The sequence below is a fragment of the Zalophus californianus genome, chromosome 1, assembly GCF_009762305.2.
Source record: "Zalophus californianus isolate mZalCal1 chromosome 1, mZalCal1.pri.v2, whole genome shotgun sequence".
Taxonomy (NCBI): Eukaryota; Metazoa; Chordata; class Mammalia; order Carnivora; family Otariidae; genus Zalophus; species Zalophus californianus.
In genome coordinates this window covers 209821646-209841561 of record NC_045595.1, presented here as the reverse complement: position 1 = coordinate 209841561, position 19916 = coordinate 209821646, and the positions used below count along the sequence as shown (strand labels likewise).

Sequence of the window (19916 nt, the reverse complement as noted above, 5' to 3'; positions counted from 1 at the left end):
ACCACCAGAGTAACAGTAGTGACTTGAATAATGTCCCCCCTCAAAATTCATGTCCACCCTAAACTTCAGAATGTGAACCTTATTTGGGAACAGGATCTTTGTAGGTGAAATTGGTTGAGATTCTGAAAAGAAATCATCCTGGACTTCGGGTGGGCCCTCAGCCCAATAACAGATGTCCTTACAAGAAGAGGAGGCACAGGGAGAGACAGAAAAAACACCATGTGAAGACAGGGCTGCAGAGACAGGACTGATGCTGCCACGAGCCAAGGAGCATGGGGAGCCAGAGAGGCAAGGAAGGATTTTTCCCAGGAGCTCTCAGAGGAAGCTTGGCCCTGCCAACACCTCGATTTCAGACTTCTTGCCTCCAGAACTGTAAGAGAGTAAATTTCTGTTTTTTTTTTAAAGATTTTTATTTATTTATTGAGAGAGAGAATGGTAGAGAGAGAGCATGAGATGGAGGAAGGTCAGAGGGAGAAGCAGACTCCCTGCTGAGCACGGAGCCCGATGCGGGACTCGATCCCGGGACCCCAGGATCATGACCTGAGCCGAAGGCAGTCGCTTAACCAACTGAGCCACCCAGGCACCCTAAATTTCTGTTGTTTTAAGCCACTGGGTCTGTGGTGATTTGTTACAGTGGACTTAATTAAACTAATACAGAGAAATAAAGGCATATGTTACTATGTAGCAGAATTCCTAAAGGTATTTCTTCAGCTTTGTACTCACCAGGTCTCTCCCCTTCCATAAGACACATGGATACCTATGGAAAACAAACACCCTCTTTCAAAGGCAGAAACAAAGGCTGACTGAGAACAGCTAGCAAAGAAGAGAGACCATTCGGATGGGAAAGGAAGCTCTGAGGGACTTCCATCTTTCAGGATCCTCCAGTCCTGAGTACCAGGGTTGGGATGTTCACTTAATAATAAACTGCCACTTTCGTTACTGTGCTGGGGACACCATCAGCCATTAAGCAGGCATCTTTCCATGAATGTCAAGTCTAGGGTGTCACCTGTCTGCTGTATGTCCTCCAAGAGATGCTGCCCAGCTCACCAGCAACAAAGAGCGCCACCACCCACCTTGTAGGGATAACTCACGACCTAAGGTTGTTGAAACACAGCGCACCAAAATTAAGAGTGGGCGCTCTTGGGGTGGTGACGTGAAAGGGAAGCCTTGCCCCTTCCTCACCCCTTAAAAAACTAGATCTAAACAGAGTCAGTTTGGAAACGCCCACTACCCCTACTACATAAAATCCAAATCAAAAACCACAGATGGAAAATGGGATCAATTTGACTCTACACAAATATCAAAATACACTGCAAACAAAATTTAAAAGTATTTGACAAACTGGGGGAAATATTTACAACATCTACCGCAGACCAAGTTTTCATATAGCCAGACCTGAGTTTCACAGAACAGAGAAAGTTCTACAAAGATGGGCACCGAGTGAAAAATGGGCAAAAGGCAGGAAAAAAGCAAATCGAAAAGTACAAATGGTTACTAAGAATATGAAAAAAATATCTACCCTTCTGAGCAAAGACATGAATAGAATCAAAGTATCAACTTTTAACAATAAAATGGGCAAATATTTTTTAAAGAAATTAAAAAGATTATCCTCAGTGTGGGTTAAGGATTGGGAGACATTTGCCTGGAAGGCAAACTTTCATCTACCTTCAGAAAGCCTCAAAGGGGGCATTTCCTTTGATCCTTCGATTTCACATGTAGGATTTATTCTAAGGAGTCAGGGGTGACCTCTGTTAACCTTAAACATAAAATTGTCAGTTATTTTGCCAGTAAATGGGTTTAGTCGGGAGTAACAAAGAATTGGAACTTGGGGCATGTCAACTATGGCAAAACCTTAGGCAGGTCCAACAAACAAAGGAGAGGAACATGATTTTATGGAGAAGGAAAAAGTTGGGAGGAATGCAAAAGTCCATCTGGGAAATCAAGAGTTCAGGGTGATGACTTTCTCCTTGACGGAGTTACAGGGGGTGGCCGCTTTCTTGAAAGAGATGCAAAGCACATCTTTCCCTCTTGGGCCCATAATTGATAATTCTTTCCTGTTGACGCTCTTCTGTTGGGGAGTCTGTAACTGACACTTCTGTTGGAGCCCGTAATTGAGTTGAATGGTAAGGGCTCCCCCTTCTAGCCTCAAACCTACTTTAGCGATGTTTCCCTTTATTAATTTTCACACGTCAAAGACTCACTTATAGGGATATTCAACATGGCATCAATACAACGGGGGGAGGGGAAGGCGGGGAGGAAGAGAAGTAATATAAATGTTGCTTGAGTCTGCCGATGCAGTCATTGACAATTCCTAGGTAATCATTAAAAATCACCCGCAATTCCATCATCTAGGTAATTTTTAATTTTTCTTTGTACTTTGCTGTACATTCTAAATTCTCTACCACCAACATGCATTGCTTTGGGATCAGATTTTCTTTCACCAAAGAAATTCATCTTTATAAAGAGAGGTCAACGGGGGTGCTCTGCTCTCGATCCACTTCTTCACCGAGCAGAGACGAGTCTGCACCTGCCCGGCTGGGCCCAGCCCCTTCCCGGGGAACCTGGCATCTACACCTGCCTTCCTGGATCCACTCCTCTCCCTACCTGCCTAGCAGCCAACCTGGAGCGCCTTGCTCTGGGTCGGTGCGCCTCCCGGCAGGGAACCGCACATGCGCACTGGACTCGGGATCCAAAAACACCAGTACAGGGGCGAGTGCGACCGAGAGCGTGAAGGGACAGCTGCACTGCCGCGGGATCCGTTCGTTCGCTCGAGACGCGGCCAGGCGGATGGTGGGAGCCCCGAGCGTGCAGGCGAGCCGGCGGGGGAGGTTACCGGGCCGAAGTTCCTACGCTCAGCTCACCAGTGCGCAAGCGCGCGGACCTAGCGGCCCCGCTGCCCGGCTCCGCCAGTCCCAGGAGGCGCCGCGCGCGGGTTTCCAGGGCGACGCGCGGGGTCCCCGAGGCTGCGGGCTTGGCGCTGCGGCGGTGGCCGCGCGGAGCAGGTAACGGCCCGGCCCGGCCCCAGCCAGAGCCTCCATCCTCCAGCCTCCGGGCCTTCCGGTGCCGCCACTCAGCCCCGGCCCCTGCCCAGCTCGGGGGGCCGCGCCGCCTCGCTCTCGGTGGAGCTGGTAACGTAGCCGGGCCGCCGGCCGCCTCCTCCCGCAGAGCGTGGCCTCGCAGCCCGGACAGGGGCCTACGCCCTCGCCCGCCCTCGCCGCGCCGCCGGGGCCCCTCCTCACGCGGCCTGGCCGCCGGGGCGTTCGGGCAGGGGCGGCCCCGACCGGCCCCGGGACCCGCGGCCGCCCGGCGCCGCCGTCAGCCCCGCCCCCCACTTGCGGGCTTTGGCCCGGGCTTTGTTCCGGTGGGCATCTGATGCCTTCAGGTTCGCGTCTGCCTACCCGCGTTAGCTTTGTTTCGCTTTTTCCTTGTGACTTCAGTGCTGACGTTTCCTTATCCCCAGCCCGTGGAAATGTGAGTTCTTCGAAATTTCTGCACTGTGTTCCTCGCTCGCTCAGCCTTGGAGCGCTTTGTCCGCAGTTTCCCCCTCGCGCCACAGGTGACTTTCTTTAAGATGGGTGTTCCTCTGCTGAGCAAGACCGTGAACCTTTTTTTTCTTTCTATCTACACTCGCTCCCTCGATAAATTCATCCAGCCTCATAGGCTCGTGACCCTTCTAAATGCCAACGAGCCCCAAAAGTGTGTCTCCAGCCCTGACCCTCCCCCAGAACTTCAGACCTGCGTGCTCACCACGGCTCTGCCCCCATCCACACTTGGGTGTCCAAGGGAAGTCCTGGCATTCCCTCCAACCTGCGCTTGCCACACCTTTACCCACCCCATTACTGGAAGCCATTCGCGCGGTGGTCCGGGCCTTGAGGTCCTCCTTGCTCCTGTTTTCCTCCCTCCCCACAATCAGTCCGTCAACACGTCCTTCGTATCATGCCCTGAAGAGATGCACAGTCCCACCGTTTCTGCCAACCCCCACTATTGCCACCCCTGTCCAGGCCACCATCATCTCCTGCCTGCCAATTGGAATGTGGACAGTCTTACTCTGTGTTCCCATTCTCTGTCATTTCAAGTGAGTCAAGGTTTTCTTTTAAGGATATGAGTTTCATAGATTACGTAGATAAAGATAATTTTTCGTACGTATTTTGAAGATTGCAGCTTTTAAACAGGTAGCCAAAGCTGCATAAACACTGTAGTGTTAAGCTAAAAATGGAAAGATGCCCCTTAGCTTTCTTGGGTATATGACTGTGTCCCTGGATAGAACTTTGACAAGACCTTTAAAACCGTACAGAAGAGTAAAAGAATCCAGAGCCTCCTTCCAAGTGAGAAAAAGAAGACGCGGAGGAACTCAGGTTCTGTTTATTCCCCACTCTTTGGTTTTGGTTTTTTAGAGACGCATCAAAAGAGGCAGACTGAAATGGAGACAAGTGATCATCCCAGTGTTGGTCAGTTTGACAGTGAGTGCCTGGGCGCTGGTACTCTAGTCAGTCAGTCCCAGAGTGATGCAGGGATTGACAGGGACAGGTCCTTGCCCTCAGCGAGCTAATGGCCCCGACACACCTGTACCCTGCCAATCGCAAACCCCCCAGCTCCCATTTTTTCTCTTTTTCCTCAAGTGAAACCCCAATTAACGAAAGTAGCATGGTAGGATCACTGCAACTTGCAGAGGGGCCATAGGATACTGCACATCATAAACCTCCCCTTTTACTCAGATTTGATCTCACACCTTCCCCTCGTGCAGTCACTTCCTAGAGGAACGAAAGCTGTCTGCCGGGTGTCTCCAAGCCCCCGCTACCGCAACTACAGCCTTACCTACAGCCGTCCCCAGCTATCCCTCCCATCCAAGGCCTCCCCCCCCCCCCCCCGGTGCTTTGGATAGCATCCCTACCCGCTTGTCAAAAACCTTATGATTTCCCTATCAGCTGTCACCTGTTCCATCTCAACTGGCTCTTTCCCTTTGGCTTTTAAACATGGTCCATTGTCCCGTCACAAAAGGAAGAGAAAAAAATCTCTCTTGACCCCATGTTCTCCTTCATTTTCCAGCTATTGCTCAATCTCTCATTCCCTTTGACAGGCAAACTTTTTAAAGAATTGCCGTCTTCCGTGCATCCATTTCTTGTGTCTCATCCCTTAGCCCACTCTAGACTGCCTTCCACCCTCATCTCTATACTAAAACAAAAACCACTGATCAGACGTTTCCAGGCCTCATCTTGCTCAGTCTCTTGGCAGCATTTAAATTTGACCCTGCTGCTCCCATCTCTTGAAACGCTGTCTTCCCTTGGCTTCTGTGCCCCCATCCACCCAGCCGCTTTCTGCTTTTCCTGCTACATGCTGCCTCCCTCTCCTTTCCTGGGCCCCTTAATATTGCAGTGTCTCAAAACTCAGTTGGTTCTCATCACATTCTCTCCCCATGCTGCCTGTATCCGGACGTTAGGCACAAACCCACGCTCACCATCTTTATGCTCTGGACTCCCAACTTTATCTTTCCAGCTTGACCCTCTTTTCTGAGCTGACCCATATGTCCAGCTAGCGGGATGGCCTTGCCTCTTAATACCTCTCAGACACCAACACCGTGTGCAGAAGACCAGTCTCCTGCCACCCCTCCCAGCTGGGACCTCCTCCATCGGCAGCTAGGACTCCTCCCTGACCTTTCCCCTCACCCCGGCATCCAGTGGGTCACTGAGCACTGCCTCCTGTGCACCTTAGTCCAAGCTGCCCTCTTCTTTCTGCAGCCTTCTGAAATCCTCTCCTCTGGCTTTTCTCTTTTCTGTTTTCCACACTGCAGTCCAAGTAACCTTCAGGAAGCAGAGCAAATTATGTTATCTCTTCCCCAGCCTCCCCCCTTTGCTCACTGCTAGCTCCCCGTTGCTCTTGGATTAATGACCCAAATCATAAACCTGCCCTCCAGCTGCTCACCCCCACCTACCTCTGGAGACTCATCGGGAACCCCTGGGGCCCAGCCACATGGGCCCGTCTACCCACTAGGCCTTGGAACTGTCCTCTCTCCTTCCACAACGGACTTCCTTCTTACCCTCCATTCCTTTTTGGGTGGTTAGTTCCCACTGACCTGTCGTATCTCCGCTCAGATGGCCCTTCCATAGAACTTCCAAGGTCACCGTCTAGATCAGGTTTCTCTGTCATATATCTTCACAGAACTGTATCTCTTTCCTCTAAAACACTTAGAACCGTCACCATTGTGATTATTTTATTACCATCATATAAGCTCCATGAAAAGAGAGGCGTTCGTTTGTGTTCGTGACACCCCCCCGTACCGCATACTGTTCTGGCACGTAGAAAGCTCTCAAATACGTGTTGAAGGAATGAAGGAAATGAACATTTTAATGTGTAAGATAAATCAAGGTAGGGTATTTTAGTACAACTTATTAGAATAGAATAAAATTCTAGTAAATATCAGGTCAACAGTGAAAATTAAAAAGAAATGTGGCAATGGCCACGGGAGGGAGGTGAAAATGCACACTTTCAGAAATGTAGCCCTTAACTCATTCAATTTTTGTTAGGTTCACGTGGTATATTGCACTTGCCACCACTTGGTGGAAGTAGAGAGACAGAGTTCCTCCTTTTCTCATCCTGAAGGCGCTTCTTTGGAATATTCAGTCTGGTAAGGAATTCCGGGTTTTTGTTAAAAATAAATAAAATATATCAAGGTGTTAAATGACCAAACCTACATCACTTGTCTATAACCATCCAAACACTGAACATGGCACATTTTCATATTATCAAATAAAGCTTGAACTTTGATATGTGTATATATAGGTATATTTAATTCATGGATTTTCGTGCGGGACTGGCCCTTAGAAGTTACTGAGCACAATTAGCTAACTTCAGACGTTGAAGAGTTGAGGTCAAACAGCTGGCCATCCCGGCAGAGCTGGCACGAGAACTCACATATCTGGCCACGCATGCCTTCTTTTCTTCTTTTATAGCAGACTCCCTTTCTCCTTAAGCAGTGTTAATTCTTGAACTTCCCTTCTTCAATATGAGAATGACCAAAGTTCTGAAACAAAAAATTGGGACACATAATCTTAAAGGGGGGTGCGATGTTTGAAATAGTGTTTTTGAAAGCCTTTGAGATAGGTGATCATCTTACTGATAGGATACTATTTTTATAAGCTAAACGAAGAGCTTTGCTATTCATTTAATATTCTGCTTAATTTTGTGTCAAAGTGTCTGTGTTAAAGAGTTTTGTTAAAGAGTTCGGCCTTCCTTTGTTCTGCAGGAAGACCCTCACCCTGGATCCGGCTGCTGCTTTCTCATGACCTGACTGTGGCCATGTTCCTCGGAGGAAGAGCCCTGAAATGACCCTGTGTCCTCCTCAGGCAGGGGGAGGCACGTGCGGTCTACCTGTCCCATCATGGGGGATGTGAACCTTGATGACCTGGTCAGGGTGGTATCTGCCAGTTTTCTCTACAAGGTCACCATCTTTCCCTTTCTTTTTGATTAGTAGGATGCCAAATTCTGTTCCTTATCAGTCTGACATTTACTGGCCTTTAGCATCCGTTGACAACTCCTGCCTGTCTCGACTACCTCTGTGATAGTTGTCAAATCACCATCCTCTCTTCTCACCGCTCCTTGTTCGCTTATTAGTTGTCATCCTACCGTAAGGAAGAGCTTTCTCTTCTTTCCTCATCCATTTAGTTATTCATTATATCAGGATGGACTCACGGATTCCTACTTTATTTTAGTAGGTTGTCATCTTGTACCATCATTTATTTCGATGCTCAAATTCTCCTAGATTTGACCAGCGAGAACTTCATTAAGCTGGCTTCTGTGCCCTTTGACACACACCGGCCTTACCTTGGACTTGCCTTATCCCAGGCCTGGAGCTACCCGTTCCTCCAAGGAACCTGATTCTTCTTAATGGAAAATGGCATTTTAGTGGAGGTTGGTGCTCAGTGTGCTCATTGTTCCTGGGGGGCCATTGCTTCTAGGCCCTCTCAGGGAGCAGAGTTAGGAAAAATACACACACACATACACATAGATCTATAACTGTTTCTGTTTCCGTGTGTGTGTATTTTTAACCCAATATTCCTATCCAACACCTCAGGGTTTTTTCCACGTAAGTAAAACTCTTGAAAGCGGAAAGAAACTTGGCCTCCATGATTCTAAATATATTTCCTCGATTAACTTCTTTGCTCTGTGTAGTTAATTTCCCGGCCTTGCCAGCTGCCTGCCAGCCCCTTGCCATTCTCTGCCATCTCCACCCCCACCCCTGCCCTGCCACCCAGCCTCTTATATCAGCCTCTGGGCACACCTGCACCAAGAAAACCCTGTGCACAGGGTCAGCCTTCTTGCTTTTTCAGAATGTCCATCCTGAATGCTGGTGAGAATCCACTCTCTTCTCCAGTTAGTTTTTCCAAAGCCAACAATCCCACCTACTCCACAAGGTTGGTCATGTTTTTCCAAGATGTAGCCCAGGCGCGCTTAGGCAAGATGGTTTCTGGGAGCATTAAGTTACTTCTCCAAAGCATTTGAACTCCCCCTCCTCTTTGACTTTTTGAAATTTGTAATAGTGCATTTGATTTATATTCTAATAGCCTGCTCTTAGTCTCATTGTGATGCGTGATGTTTTTCCAGATTATCTGTATTAGTGTCCTGTGTCGGCTGTAACAAGCACAAACTCGGTGGCTTAAAACAACACAAATCTATTCTCTTACAATTCTGGGGATCAGAAGTCTGAAATGAGTCTTATGGAGCTAACATTAAGGTGTCAGCAGGTCTGGTTCCTTCTGGAGGCTCCAGGGGTGAATCCTTTCCCTGGCCTTTTCCAGCTTCTAGAGAAGCCTGTCTGTGGCCTGTGACCCCTTCCTCCGTCTTCAAAGCCAGCAGCAAAGCATCTTTTTCTGACTCTGCTTCCTACATCATATTGCGTCTTCTGACCAGCTCTTTCAGGGTCTGCACCCCCATAGGCCCTTTGTTTACATCAGGCCCACATGGGTAATCTCCCCACCTCAGGGCCCTTCACCTGATCACTGCAAAGTCCCTTTTACTATACAGAGAAGTTCTGGCCACAGGGTCTAGGGATTCACAGGTTCTGGGGATTAGGAGGACATCCTTGGAGTGACCTGGGGGCCTTATTCAGCCTACATGGTACCAAATGCAAGTCTTATATCTTAAAAATGGGACTTTAATTCCTTTCATTATGGCAGGTGATTGGCAACCTACAGATATTGATTAGAAAATGAACATCTCAGGGAGTCTGGGCGGTGCAGTCGGTTAAGCATCCAACTCTTGGTTTTGGCTCGGGTCATGCTCTCAGGATCCTGGGATCAAGCCCCGTGCTGGGCTCTGCTCTCAGCATGGAATCTGCTTGAGATTCTCTCTTCTCCCTCTGCCTCTCCCCACCCCAAACTCTGTCTCTCTCTTTCTCTAAAATAAATAAATCTCTAAAAAGAAAAGAAAATGAGCGTCTCTTAGGATTTTTTATATATCCATACATGCAGAGATGTATTTCATTCTTTTATGTTTTACACTATGCATTGGAAGTATTATCATTAATCATAGTTATAATGATACATTATCCAAACCTTTAATTTTTGCCATTCTGATGGATTAAACTGGATTCTAATAGTTTTCATTTGTATTTCATTAATTAATTGAACATCTTTTTTTAAGATTTTATTTATTATTTGGGGGAGAGAGAGCATGAGCAGGGGGGAGGGTCAGAGGGAGGGGGAGAAGCAGGGCTCGATCCCAGGACCCTGAGATCATGACCTGAGCCAAAGGCAGACGCTTAACCAACTGAGCCACCCAGGTGCCTCTAACTGAACATCTTTTCAGGTATTCCTTGGTTGTCTGTGTTTCCGTATTGTGTTTGTTCTGTAATGTGTTCATATACTTTGCCCGTTTTACTAATGCAGTATTACACTTCTTTATAAATTAAGGAAATTAGCTCTTTGTCATATTTCTTGAAAATAGTTTTCCCATTTTCTAATGTGCCTTTCAACTTTGTGATTTTTTGTTGTTGTTGTACAGAAGCTTTAAGTTCTTGTGCAGCTGCTTTTATTATGTCCTTCGGTGGTTTATTTGTTTCCAACATTTACATTTTTACTCCGTCTGATATTTACTTTAGTGTAAGGAATGCAATAAGGATTTGCTTTTGGTTTGGTTTCCAGATGTCTAGCCTATCCCCCCTCTCACCATTTATTGAATGTCCACTTTTCTCCACCTTTTATCTTACACTAGATTTCACTACGTATGTGCTTCTGTCTCTGAACTCTATTCTAGTACGTCCTTCTGTTTCTTCAAGCACTAGAATCGGGCTGTTTTAGTGCCTGGGCTTCTATCTCCACATCTAACAGAGGTCATCCATCCCATCCCCGTCATTCTTATTCAAAATCCTTTGGGCTCTCCCATATTTATTTTTCCATAAGAATTTAGTGTCATTTTGTCAAATTTCAAAAAAAAATTACTCTTGGCATTTTATTAGGAATATTTTGATTATGTAGATTAGGGAGAATTTACAACTTTATCATCTGGGTCCTTATATAAGAACACAATACATCTTTCCACTTACATAAATCTTCTTTTATTTCTTTCAACAATTTTAAAGTTTTTTCTATATTATTGGAATTAAACCTGTATTGGATGGTTTCAAATTCTTAGCTGATACAGTAAGCGGGATATTTTTATCTATTTTCTAAGTCATTTTCATTTGCATATAGAAATGATTAATTTTTACATCCATTTAGTAACTATAGTTTTATTGAATGCTCTTTGTGTTATAGTGTTTTATAGGGTTTTGTAAGTATACAGTCATGCCATCTGCACATGATAATAATTTGCCTTTTCTTTCCAAATGTTTATGCCTCTTATTTCTTTCTCACATCTAATTTCACTGGCTACCGCCTCCAAAACAATATTCATTAACAGAAGTGATAGTCCTTAATCCTTGCAGCAATGTCAATTAATGTTTCACTATTAAGCATGAGGCTAGTTTTTAAGTTTGAGACATGTATTTGTTTATCATATTGGGAAAGCATTCATTTAGGGTACTTAGGGTATCTTAAGTTGGGTCAGGAGATGTGAAAACTTTGTCAAGAGTAATGGATATGGGGCGCCTGGGTGGCTCAGTTGGTTGAGCGGCTGCCTTCGGCTCAGGTTGTGATCCTGGAGTCCCGGGATCGAGTCCCGCATCGGACTCCCTGCTCAGCAGGGAGTCTGCTTCTCCCTCTGACCCTCTTCCCTCTCATGCTATCTCTCATTCTCTCTCTCAAATAAATAGATAAAATCTTAAAAAAAAAAAAGAGTAATGGATATGGAGACAGGAATTAAGGATGCATTGAAGCACCCTGACCATTAATTTATTTAATCAATATTTATTGAACACTTATTATTTCCTGGGAACTTCTGGGCACTGAGGATGTGGCCGTAGACAAAACAGTCGAAATACTGCAATCATGAAGCACCTGTTTCAGTGGGGCAGTCAGGCAGCAGATAAGCTAAATAAGTATAGTATGTATTATATCAGGTAATGAGATGTGCTATAGGGAAAAATAAATTGGAAAAGGAAACAGCAAGTGTTGAAATATACAGCAATCCATAAGCAAATGAGTATATATAAATTAATACTGATTCAAAATTTTTAACTTAGTCTTCTATATAAATGTTTATTTGTGAGATCTTGATATTTTCCTTTTGTAATATTCTAGGTTTTTTGAAATATATTCTTTCCTTAAAGAGAGACCAAAACATGTCAAAAAATAGTGCCCTGGAAACCTCATAAAGACTACAGTGTGAAGAACCCTCCGCTCAGAACATATAGTTGATCTTCATACATCTTAGGAACATTTGATAAAGGACAGCAGGTATGCACTAATTCATTTTAAAACATTTTAGCGTATTTTTTTGGTCTGCTTTTGTGCAAAAGCAGACTTGAAGACAACTATACAAAAGTGTGGTTTCAGGATGATTCAAATGTATATCTTGACCTTGAACATTCTTCTTTCTAATTCTATAATTAAACGATCATGATACACGAATGTATTGTTCTTCTGGGCAGCCATCCCTTCTTGTAGTGTGTTCCAGAAAAGCATATCATCAACTGGATTACATTTTTTCCATTTAAGCAGTGTTTTTAATTGTGGTTGTATTCCTGAGTCATAACAGCAAAGAAACCACTGTAAACCCTGTTATGATAGAAACAGTGCAATTATGCTTCGAGGGCAAACAGGCACTTTTATACTGTAAACACTAGTCAGTGTTCAAAATATAAATGATACCAAAATCTGAACCATACACCACCATAAACTGGTATATCAGAAGCTAGTCTGCTTGCTCTATACTAAGCATTCATAACATAATTACTAACTACGTAGTTTTAAATCCTTGAAGGCAGAGGTTTGCCTTCTTCATAACCCCAGTGCCTGGTAGATACTAAATAAATGTTCTTTGACTGAACATTTTAATCAATTAGTTAATTAGCTAAAAGCAATATTAGATGGTTGGCCTAAGACCTAGATTTTTCAGTAATGAACCACATAATCAGAAATCCATATGTGTGGAGGCTGCATATATTTTTAATTGATAACAATGAGGTATTGCCTAGTTATATTAATACAAAGACACTCAAAAGCAGTTTCATCAACTTAAAAGTGTATTTATAGACCTGATACTAGTCATCAATCCAATTTTAACAGATCAGTGAGAAAACTGGTGTTTAACAGACTGACTATCCCAGAGAGCTGCTTGATACAAGCATTTACAGTACATCTCATTGCTGACTAGCAATAACCAAAAATTACACTTCATTTTACATTGTCCATGATGGATCTCAGACATCAGTGTCATGAAAAAGAATGGAATTATCACAGGTGAACCAAAACAGACCCATATTAAGGTCCTATAGGTAGAAATTTTAGAATAGTTCTAGGGTCCTGGGACTTCCAAAATTCTAAGAATGTTCTGTCTCTTTAGTGGGTATCGTTTATGTTAACGTCAAGTAATTCTTTTGGTAACTGAACCATCCTGAGAAAATATATCTATGCCTGTGTAACAAATGACCCAAAAACTGAACAGCTTAAAACAATAGTGTGGTTGGCCACCACTCCAAAAACTGTTTTGATAAGATCATGTTTTGATTAAAATTAATGGATTAGTATTTCCTTACACCACACACAAAAATAGACTCAAAATGGTTGAAAGACCTAAATGTGAGACAGGAGTCCATCAAAATCCTAAAGGAGAACACAGGCAGCAACCTCTTCAACCTCAGCCACAGCAACTTCTTCCTAGAAACATCGCCAAAGGCAAGGGAAGCAAGGGCAAAAATGAACTATTGGGACTTCATCAAGATAAAAAGCTTTTGCACAGCAAAAGAAACAGTCCACAAAACCAAAAGACAACCGACAGAATGGGAGAAGATATTGGCAAATGACATATCAGATAAAGGGCTAGTATCCAAAATCTAAAAAGAACTTATCAAACTCAACACCCAAAGAACAAATAATCCAATCAAGAAATGGGCAGAAGACATGAACAGACATTTTTCCAAAGAAGACATCCAAATGGCTAACAGACACATGAAAAAGTGCTCCACATCGCTCGAAATCAGGGAAATCCAAATCAAAACCTCAATGAGATACCACCTCACACCAGTCAGAATGGCTAAAATTAACACGTCAGGAAACAACAGATGTTGGCGGGGATGTGGAGAAAGGGGAACTCTCCTACACTGTTGGTGGGAATGCAAGCTGATGCAGCCACTCTGGAAAACAGTATGGAGGTTCCTCAAACAGTTGAAAATAGAGCTACCCTACGATCCAGCAATTGCACTACTGGGTATTTACCCCAAAGATACAAATGTAGGGATCCGAAGGGGTACATGCACCCCGATGTTTATAGCAGCAATGTCCACACTAGCCAAACTGTGGAAAGAGCCAAGATGTCCATCGACAGATGAATGGATAAAGAAGATGTGGTATATGTATACAATGGAATATTATGCAGCCATCAAAAGGAATGAGATCTTGCCATTTGCAACGACGTGGATGGAACTGGAGGGTATTATGCTGAGCGAAATAAGTCAGTCAGAGAAAGACATATATCACATGACCTCACTGATATGAGGAATTCTTAATCTCAGGAAACAAACTGAGGGTTGCTGGAGTGGTGGGGGTGGGAGGGATGGGGTGGCTGGGTGATAGACATTGGGGAGGGTATGTGCTACGGTGAGTGCTGTGAATTGTGCAAGACTGTTGAATCAGACCTGTACCTCTGAAACAAATAATCCATTCTATGTTAAAAAAAAAAAAAAAGGAAGAAGAAGAAGATAGCAGGAGGGGAAGAATGAAGGGGGAAAATCGGAGGGGGAGACGAACCATGAGAGACGATGGACTCTGAAAAACAAACTGAGGGTTCTAGAGGGGAGGAGGGTGTGGGGATGGGTTAGCCTGGTGATGGGTATTAAGGAGGGCACGTTCTGCGTGGAGCACTGGGTGTTAAACGCAAACAATGAATCATGAAACACTACATCAAGAACTAATGATGTATGGTGATTAATATAACATAATAATAAAATATATATATATGCTCTCAGTAAGGCAAATACATTGAACTATTGGATGCATTAAAAATGATCATTTAAATGTTGGTGAATCACCTAATAAACTCATTCAAGTGTTGGTACAATCATTACTGAACTGCTTAATATGAAACCGTCTGGTCCCCATTTTTCTCATAACCTGTTTTTGTCCAAGACTACTACTAATACTAAGAACAATTATCTTTCTATTTATTATAGCAGAAAGAAGCACATCAAGTTTACCTAAAAGCTGATATTAGTAACACTAACATTAATGAGTTCTAGTAAATCCCTGGGCCAGCCAGGTCACATCATGGGCCTCACCAGGTTGTAAACTCTCTCAAAAGAATATAGCACTATGTAAAGCATTTATGACAACTTTTAAATTTAGTAAATTCCAAAACAATTAACATCTTAAGGATATGTATTGAAATTACAGTTTGTATTTATATCAGACCCACATGGGTAATCTCCTCACCTCAGGGCCCTTCACCTGATCACTGCAAAGTCCCTCTTACTACATAAAGTATTTGTGCCTTTTTAATTATGAGACAGTGATAGATCAATGAACCCAATAAATCCAAAGTTACTTATGTTTTTTTCAGTGAAATAGATTAGGTTGTAATAGTAGAGTGACTGTGTCTCACACCACGTACTATAGAAATGTATCAAAGGGGCACCTGGGTGACTCAGTTGGTTAAGCGTCTGCCTTTGGCTTGGGTCATGGTCCTGGGGTCCTGGGATTGAGCCCTGTGTCAGGCTCCCTGCTCCTCGGGGAGTCTGCTTCTCCCTCTGCCTGCTGCACCCCCTGCTTGTGTGCTCGCTCTCTGTGTCAAATAAATAAATAAATAAATCTTTAAAAAAAAAAAAAGCTGACAGTATATCCACTAGATAATTGGTGACAATAAAGAATTTTCTATCCACCCATCACACACACACACACACACACACACACACATTTCTTTATACTAAGACCACATTTTGGCCCATCCTATGGAAACTATACCTATTGCATTAGGTGAATTAGTGAGCAGGAGAGATTATGGACAGTTTTGCTAATACGGCATCTCCTCACTGAGACATTTTTAATTGCATGTGATTTTTTCCAAGCATGTTAGAGGAACTACAATTACTGCCTCCTAGCTATAGAGACCTTGCAAAATAGAGACAGTATACAGTGGAACAATTCAGCCATCAATAGAGACTTATGGTTCTTGCAAATCCAAATGAGGAGGGCAATAATGCTTTCAGATGCACCTTCTTTTTTTTTAAGATTTTATTTATTTGTTTGACAGAGAGAGAGAGAGACATAGCAAGAGAGGGAACACAAGCAGGGGGAGTGGGAGAGGGAGAGGTAGGCCCCCTGCAGAGCAGGGAGCCTGATGCGGGGCTCGATCCCAGGACCCCAGGATCATGACCTCAGCCGAGGGCAGACGCTCAACGACTGAACCACCCAGGCACCCCTGGATGCACCTTCTTTTTTATAGCTAAACCTATAAAGCCTTCCATTAGGGTACATTTTAATCTGATAGAACTGTTTTATGAGGGAGATTGTCTATAGACATTAAAGCTTATTTGGCTCCAGTGGATTCCCATTAGAATTTTTTCCTTTTGGGGCCCCTGGGTGGCTCAGTCAGTTGGGCTGCTGCCTTCGGCTCAGGTCATGATCCCAGGGTCCTGGGATTGAGCCTTGCATCATCAGGCTTCTTGCTCAGTGGGGAGCCTGCTTCTCCCCTGCCTGCCACTCCCCCTGCTTGGGCTTGCTCTCTCCTTCTCTGTGTGTGTGTCAAATAAATAAATAAAATCTTTAAAAAAAATTTTTTTTAAAGAATTTCCCCCCTTTTTTTTCCTGTAATATCAATGTTGATTAAACAAAGAGACCAGGATGGCTAGCTTTCTGCTATATCAGACATGGGACAATCAAAGCTCATTTTAGCCCTTTGTGAGCATGTGATTCAGAGGGAATATTTTTTTTTAATGTAGATGGAGTGGAGTATAAACACATCATCAAACCTCAATATTCTAAGAATGGAAGAGAATATTCTTCCACCCTAACCTCCTTATATTCATCATCTCCCTGTTCCTGTCATGTCAGATTCTAAGTGAGTTGTACTGATTAATCTGAAAGATTAAGGGATGAGTGATAATTTTCAATATAGTCTCAGATTTGGGGCTCAAGACTACAGGTAAAACATGAAAAGCTGAATAGCAAGTTTTTCCCATAGACGTCACAGGATTTGACATAATTTAACATTTTAAGGTTTCCGTGATAAATAAGTTGGGTCAAATTATGCCCACCTGGGGTCAAGTAGTATGGTTTACGTGAAAAAAAATTTCAAGGCCGACAGACCTGGATTCAAAACTCAGCTCTCCTACTCTAGATTTGGGACCTTGGATGGGTTCTTTCTGGGCTTGAGGGTGCTCATCTATAAAATAGGGTTACTAATACCCATTACACAGGACTGTCCTCATGATGAAGTAAGCTACTCTATGTAAGCTCCTAGCTCTGTGCTTGGCATACAGTGTACGGTAGTGACGGTGGTGATCATTATTCAAGCATTTGCAAATACTGATTGTGTGGCAGCACTCTGCTAGGCCTGAAGTTACAACAGGAACGAGACAGTCTCTATCTTCGGGGAGTTTTCAGTCAAAGGACGTTAGTCAAGCAATTGTTCCCAGTAAAATAGTCGATGGGGAAATAGGCTGACTCATGGCTGCATCTCTCATAAAGACACAGAGAATGCCCTGGAGAGTCCTGGCATTTGTCCTAGAATTACTCTTCTTGGTTCCGCGTTAGGTATTTACAGACACTGTCTCATTTCTCCCTATAATAACCCCAGGGAATAGTGTTGTTACTCACGTTGTATAGATGGCCAAGATCACTTAACTAATTGACAGACTCAAGTTCAAACCCACGTCGGTCTGCCTTCAAAGTGTCACCTTCGACGGGCACACTCCCACTCTTGCAGCTGTTGGAAAATTTGTGACTGTAAATGAAACACACTCTTAAATTAAGCCTGTATCCTACAATGCTGGGGTGGCTTTCTCAAAGGAGTGTTCTGAGGAAGGAGGAGGGAATTTTTATAGAGGCTTTAGAAGAAGAGGTCAGCCAAGAACAACTGGTCAAGAACTAATTCTTCTCAGAGATTAGTGGCTATTAGCTTCTCGCAGGGATGTGGATTTGTCAGGATGGATGGGGAGCAAGTTAAGAGCTGAAGTCATGAGCAAGAAAGGGGGAGGGGGAGGGCGCCTGGGTGGCTCAGTCGTTAAGCGTCTGCCTTCGGCTCAGGTCATGATCATGGGGTCCTGGGATCGAGTCCCGCATCAGGCTCCCTGCTCCTTGGGAGCCTGCTTCTCCCTCTGCTTCTCTCCCTCTCTCTCTCCCTCTGTCCCTCATGAATAAATAAAATATTTTAAAAAAGAATTTTTAAAAAAAAAGAAAGGGTGAGGGGGAATCCCTCCCAGGAACAAGGACAGGGACGGCTGTGAGGGCCACAGCGGGACATTTTTGGTCCTTCGGGATCTCATACACCAACGTCTCGGTCTCTTCTTAATCCATTTGCAAAGGTTCAAAAGTAAGGATCTTTGCCTGTGCGTCTGTCCACTGTTAAACAGCAGAACGGGCCTGGAAAGATCGATTCTTTGCCTTAGGATGTGTGATGTCACCACCAGCGTGATGTTTGCTGTTGTGATGCTTAATGAAAAAACTCCTGACCTCGAAGGGGGAAAACACGAACAACTGCTTCACCCGTCTGAGCCCGTCCCCTTCACGCGGCCGGGAGTAGATGATGTGAACACAGCTTGTGGGAAGTAAAATCACTCACAAAAGATTAAGTACAATAATGATGTTAATAGTAGGATAATTGGGGCTAAGATTCCTGTAGCAGGGAGATGGTGAACCACCTCCTGTGTTCCATGAGACAAAGAGAAAGCTTGAGAGTCAAACCAAGGCAGAAAGAGGCAGAAACTGATTTACCAAAAAAAACCCAAAAAACTCAGTAGAGAGGACATTAGATCCCTGTGGGGAAGTGTCTGGTGGCAGCTAATTTCTCTTTTGCTTTCTTGATAAAACAGAAGAATTGGGGGTATTAAATGAAAAAAAAAAAAAAAAAAAACCCTTGTAAAGCCCCTGGGAGATGATGAGTTTGTTCCGAGTGTGCTGATCTGACAGATCCGCACGGCATTATTGTGCCTTAGTGCAGCGGCATTATAGAGGATTGCAGAACCGTCTGGTGTGTAACTAAAGTTAGTGTTCTAGAGGGCCCACGTGTGGGGTCCTTCTTGTGTTTGATTTCATATTCTCTCCATTTTGAATTCTCACTTCAGACAACTAAGAGCTTATCAACAGTACCCAAAGTTCGTGTGCAGGGGTGCCCAGCTGGCTCAGTCAGTGGAGAGTGCGACTCTTGATCTCAGGGTTGTGAGTTCGAGCCTCACGTCGGACATAGAGATTACTTGAGAAAAAAACCTTGAGTACATTGGAATCACACTTTCTAAATTACTGTGGATAAGGGCCACGTGAGGAGCTATGTAGTAGCTGCCCTGAGCTATCTTGGAGCTGGACTCTACCTCAGAGAGCTAAATTTCCTATGAAACTTTTGTGTTCTTGGGGAGTGTGCATTTAACTGTGGGCTGTCATCTCTCCCAGGGCCCTTCGATCAAACAAGAAGGATGGAGTATTGCAGACCTCGTGGGGCGTGTGTAGGAGAGTTTGTGTGAGAGACACTGTCACCCAGCCTTGTTTGTCACACAAATTACTCCGCTCAGTCAAGTTCAATACTACTGCCTAGGCTCTATACCAAGAACTTAAAAATAAAGTGGAAGTAAAATACAGTAACTTATTTTTCACTGAATGTTAATTAAGCAGGGTGCTAGGAGCAAATGCTGAAGAGTTACTTTAGCTGCATGGACCCCTGAAGCAGTATGTGAAAGTTGCTTTGGGGAGTGATTCACTGAACTAAAACATTCCTGGTCTAAACATTCCTGAAGAACTACTATGTTTAAATCACATTGTACTTGTACTTAATTTGAATCTGATCTACCCGAAATAAAAGTGACTCTGTCTAGGTCTTAATTAAATTAAGTTTTTCAGCCATGGACTTTGGTTACAAGGACTTTGGACTATGTGGAATCTTTTGTCCCTGATGAGAAATTAGGATCACATCACAAAATTTCATTTTCATGTTTAGTTTTTAAACACATTTCTTTGAAGTCAGCTTTACTTTATTGTTGTTTAATTCCCAAGTAAGATTTTGCTTTTTCACATTAAATAGATAAATTTATAATAATTAGACAAACTTGGTTTTGATTTTTTCCAAATCCATTATTTATAGAAGTTCGGTCTTTGTGTAGCTGCAAATACAGTCAGTTCTTT

At 43.8% G+C, this 19916-nt stretch overlaps 3 protein-coding genes across 12 annotated transcripts in view; 1 reads left to right on the top strand and 2 right to left on the bottom strand.

Moving 5' to 3' along the window:
• The window catches only part of SH3BGR (SH3 domain binding glutamate rich protein), a 62654-nt gene extending 59832 nt beyond the window's left edge, over positions 1–2822 (bottom strand). For both annotated transcript variants that reach the window (XM_035727181.1, XM_035727187.1), the window contains exon 1: positions 2621–2822. In XM_035727181.1, coding sequence (XP_035583074.1) covers positions 2621–2671 — 51 coding nt within the window. In that variant the 5' untranslated portion in view covers positions 2672–2822. The remainder of the gene's footprint in view (positions 1–2620) is intronic.
• A 40-nt stretch (positions 2823–2862) lies between these two features.
• LCA5L (lebercilin LCA5 like) overlaps positions 2863–19916 on the top strand; it is a 47921-nt gene continuing 30867 nt past the window's right edge. The window contains exons 1-4 of one of the 8 annotated variants that reach the window (XM_027583579.2): positions 2863–3002; positions 6522–6622; positions 7241–7435; positions 11673–11828. The gene's annotated coding sequence lies outside the window, so the exon portion shown is untranslated. The other 7 variants (XM_027583586.2, XM_035727174.1, XM_027583581.2 and 4 more) reach the window with 7 other exon arrangements.
• Positions 6648–19916, bottom strand: part of GET1 (guided entry of tail-anchored proteins factor 1) — a 73293-nt gene continuing 60024 nt past the window's right edge. The window contains exon 5 of one of the 2 annotated variants that reach the window (XM_027583590.2): positions 6648–7018. In XM_027583590.2, coding sequence (XP_027439391.1) covers positions 6996–7018 — 23 coding nt within the window. In that variant the 3' untranslated portion in view covers positions 6648–6995. Of the gene's footprint in view, positions 7019–17455; positions 17512–19916 lie in introns of those variants that run through there. The other variant, XM_027583589.2, reaches the window with a different exon arrangement.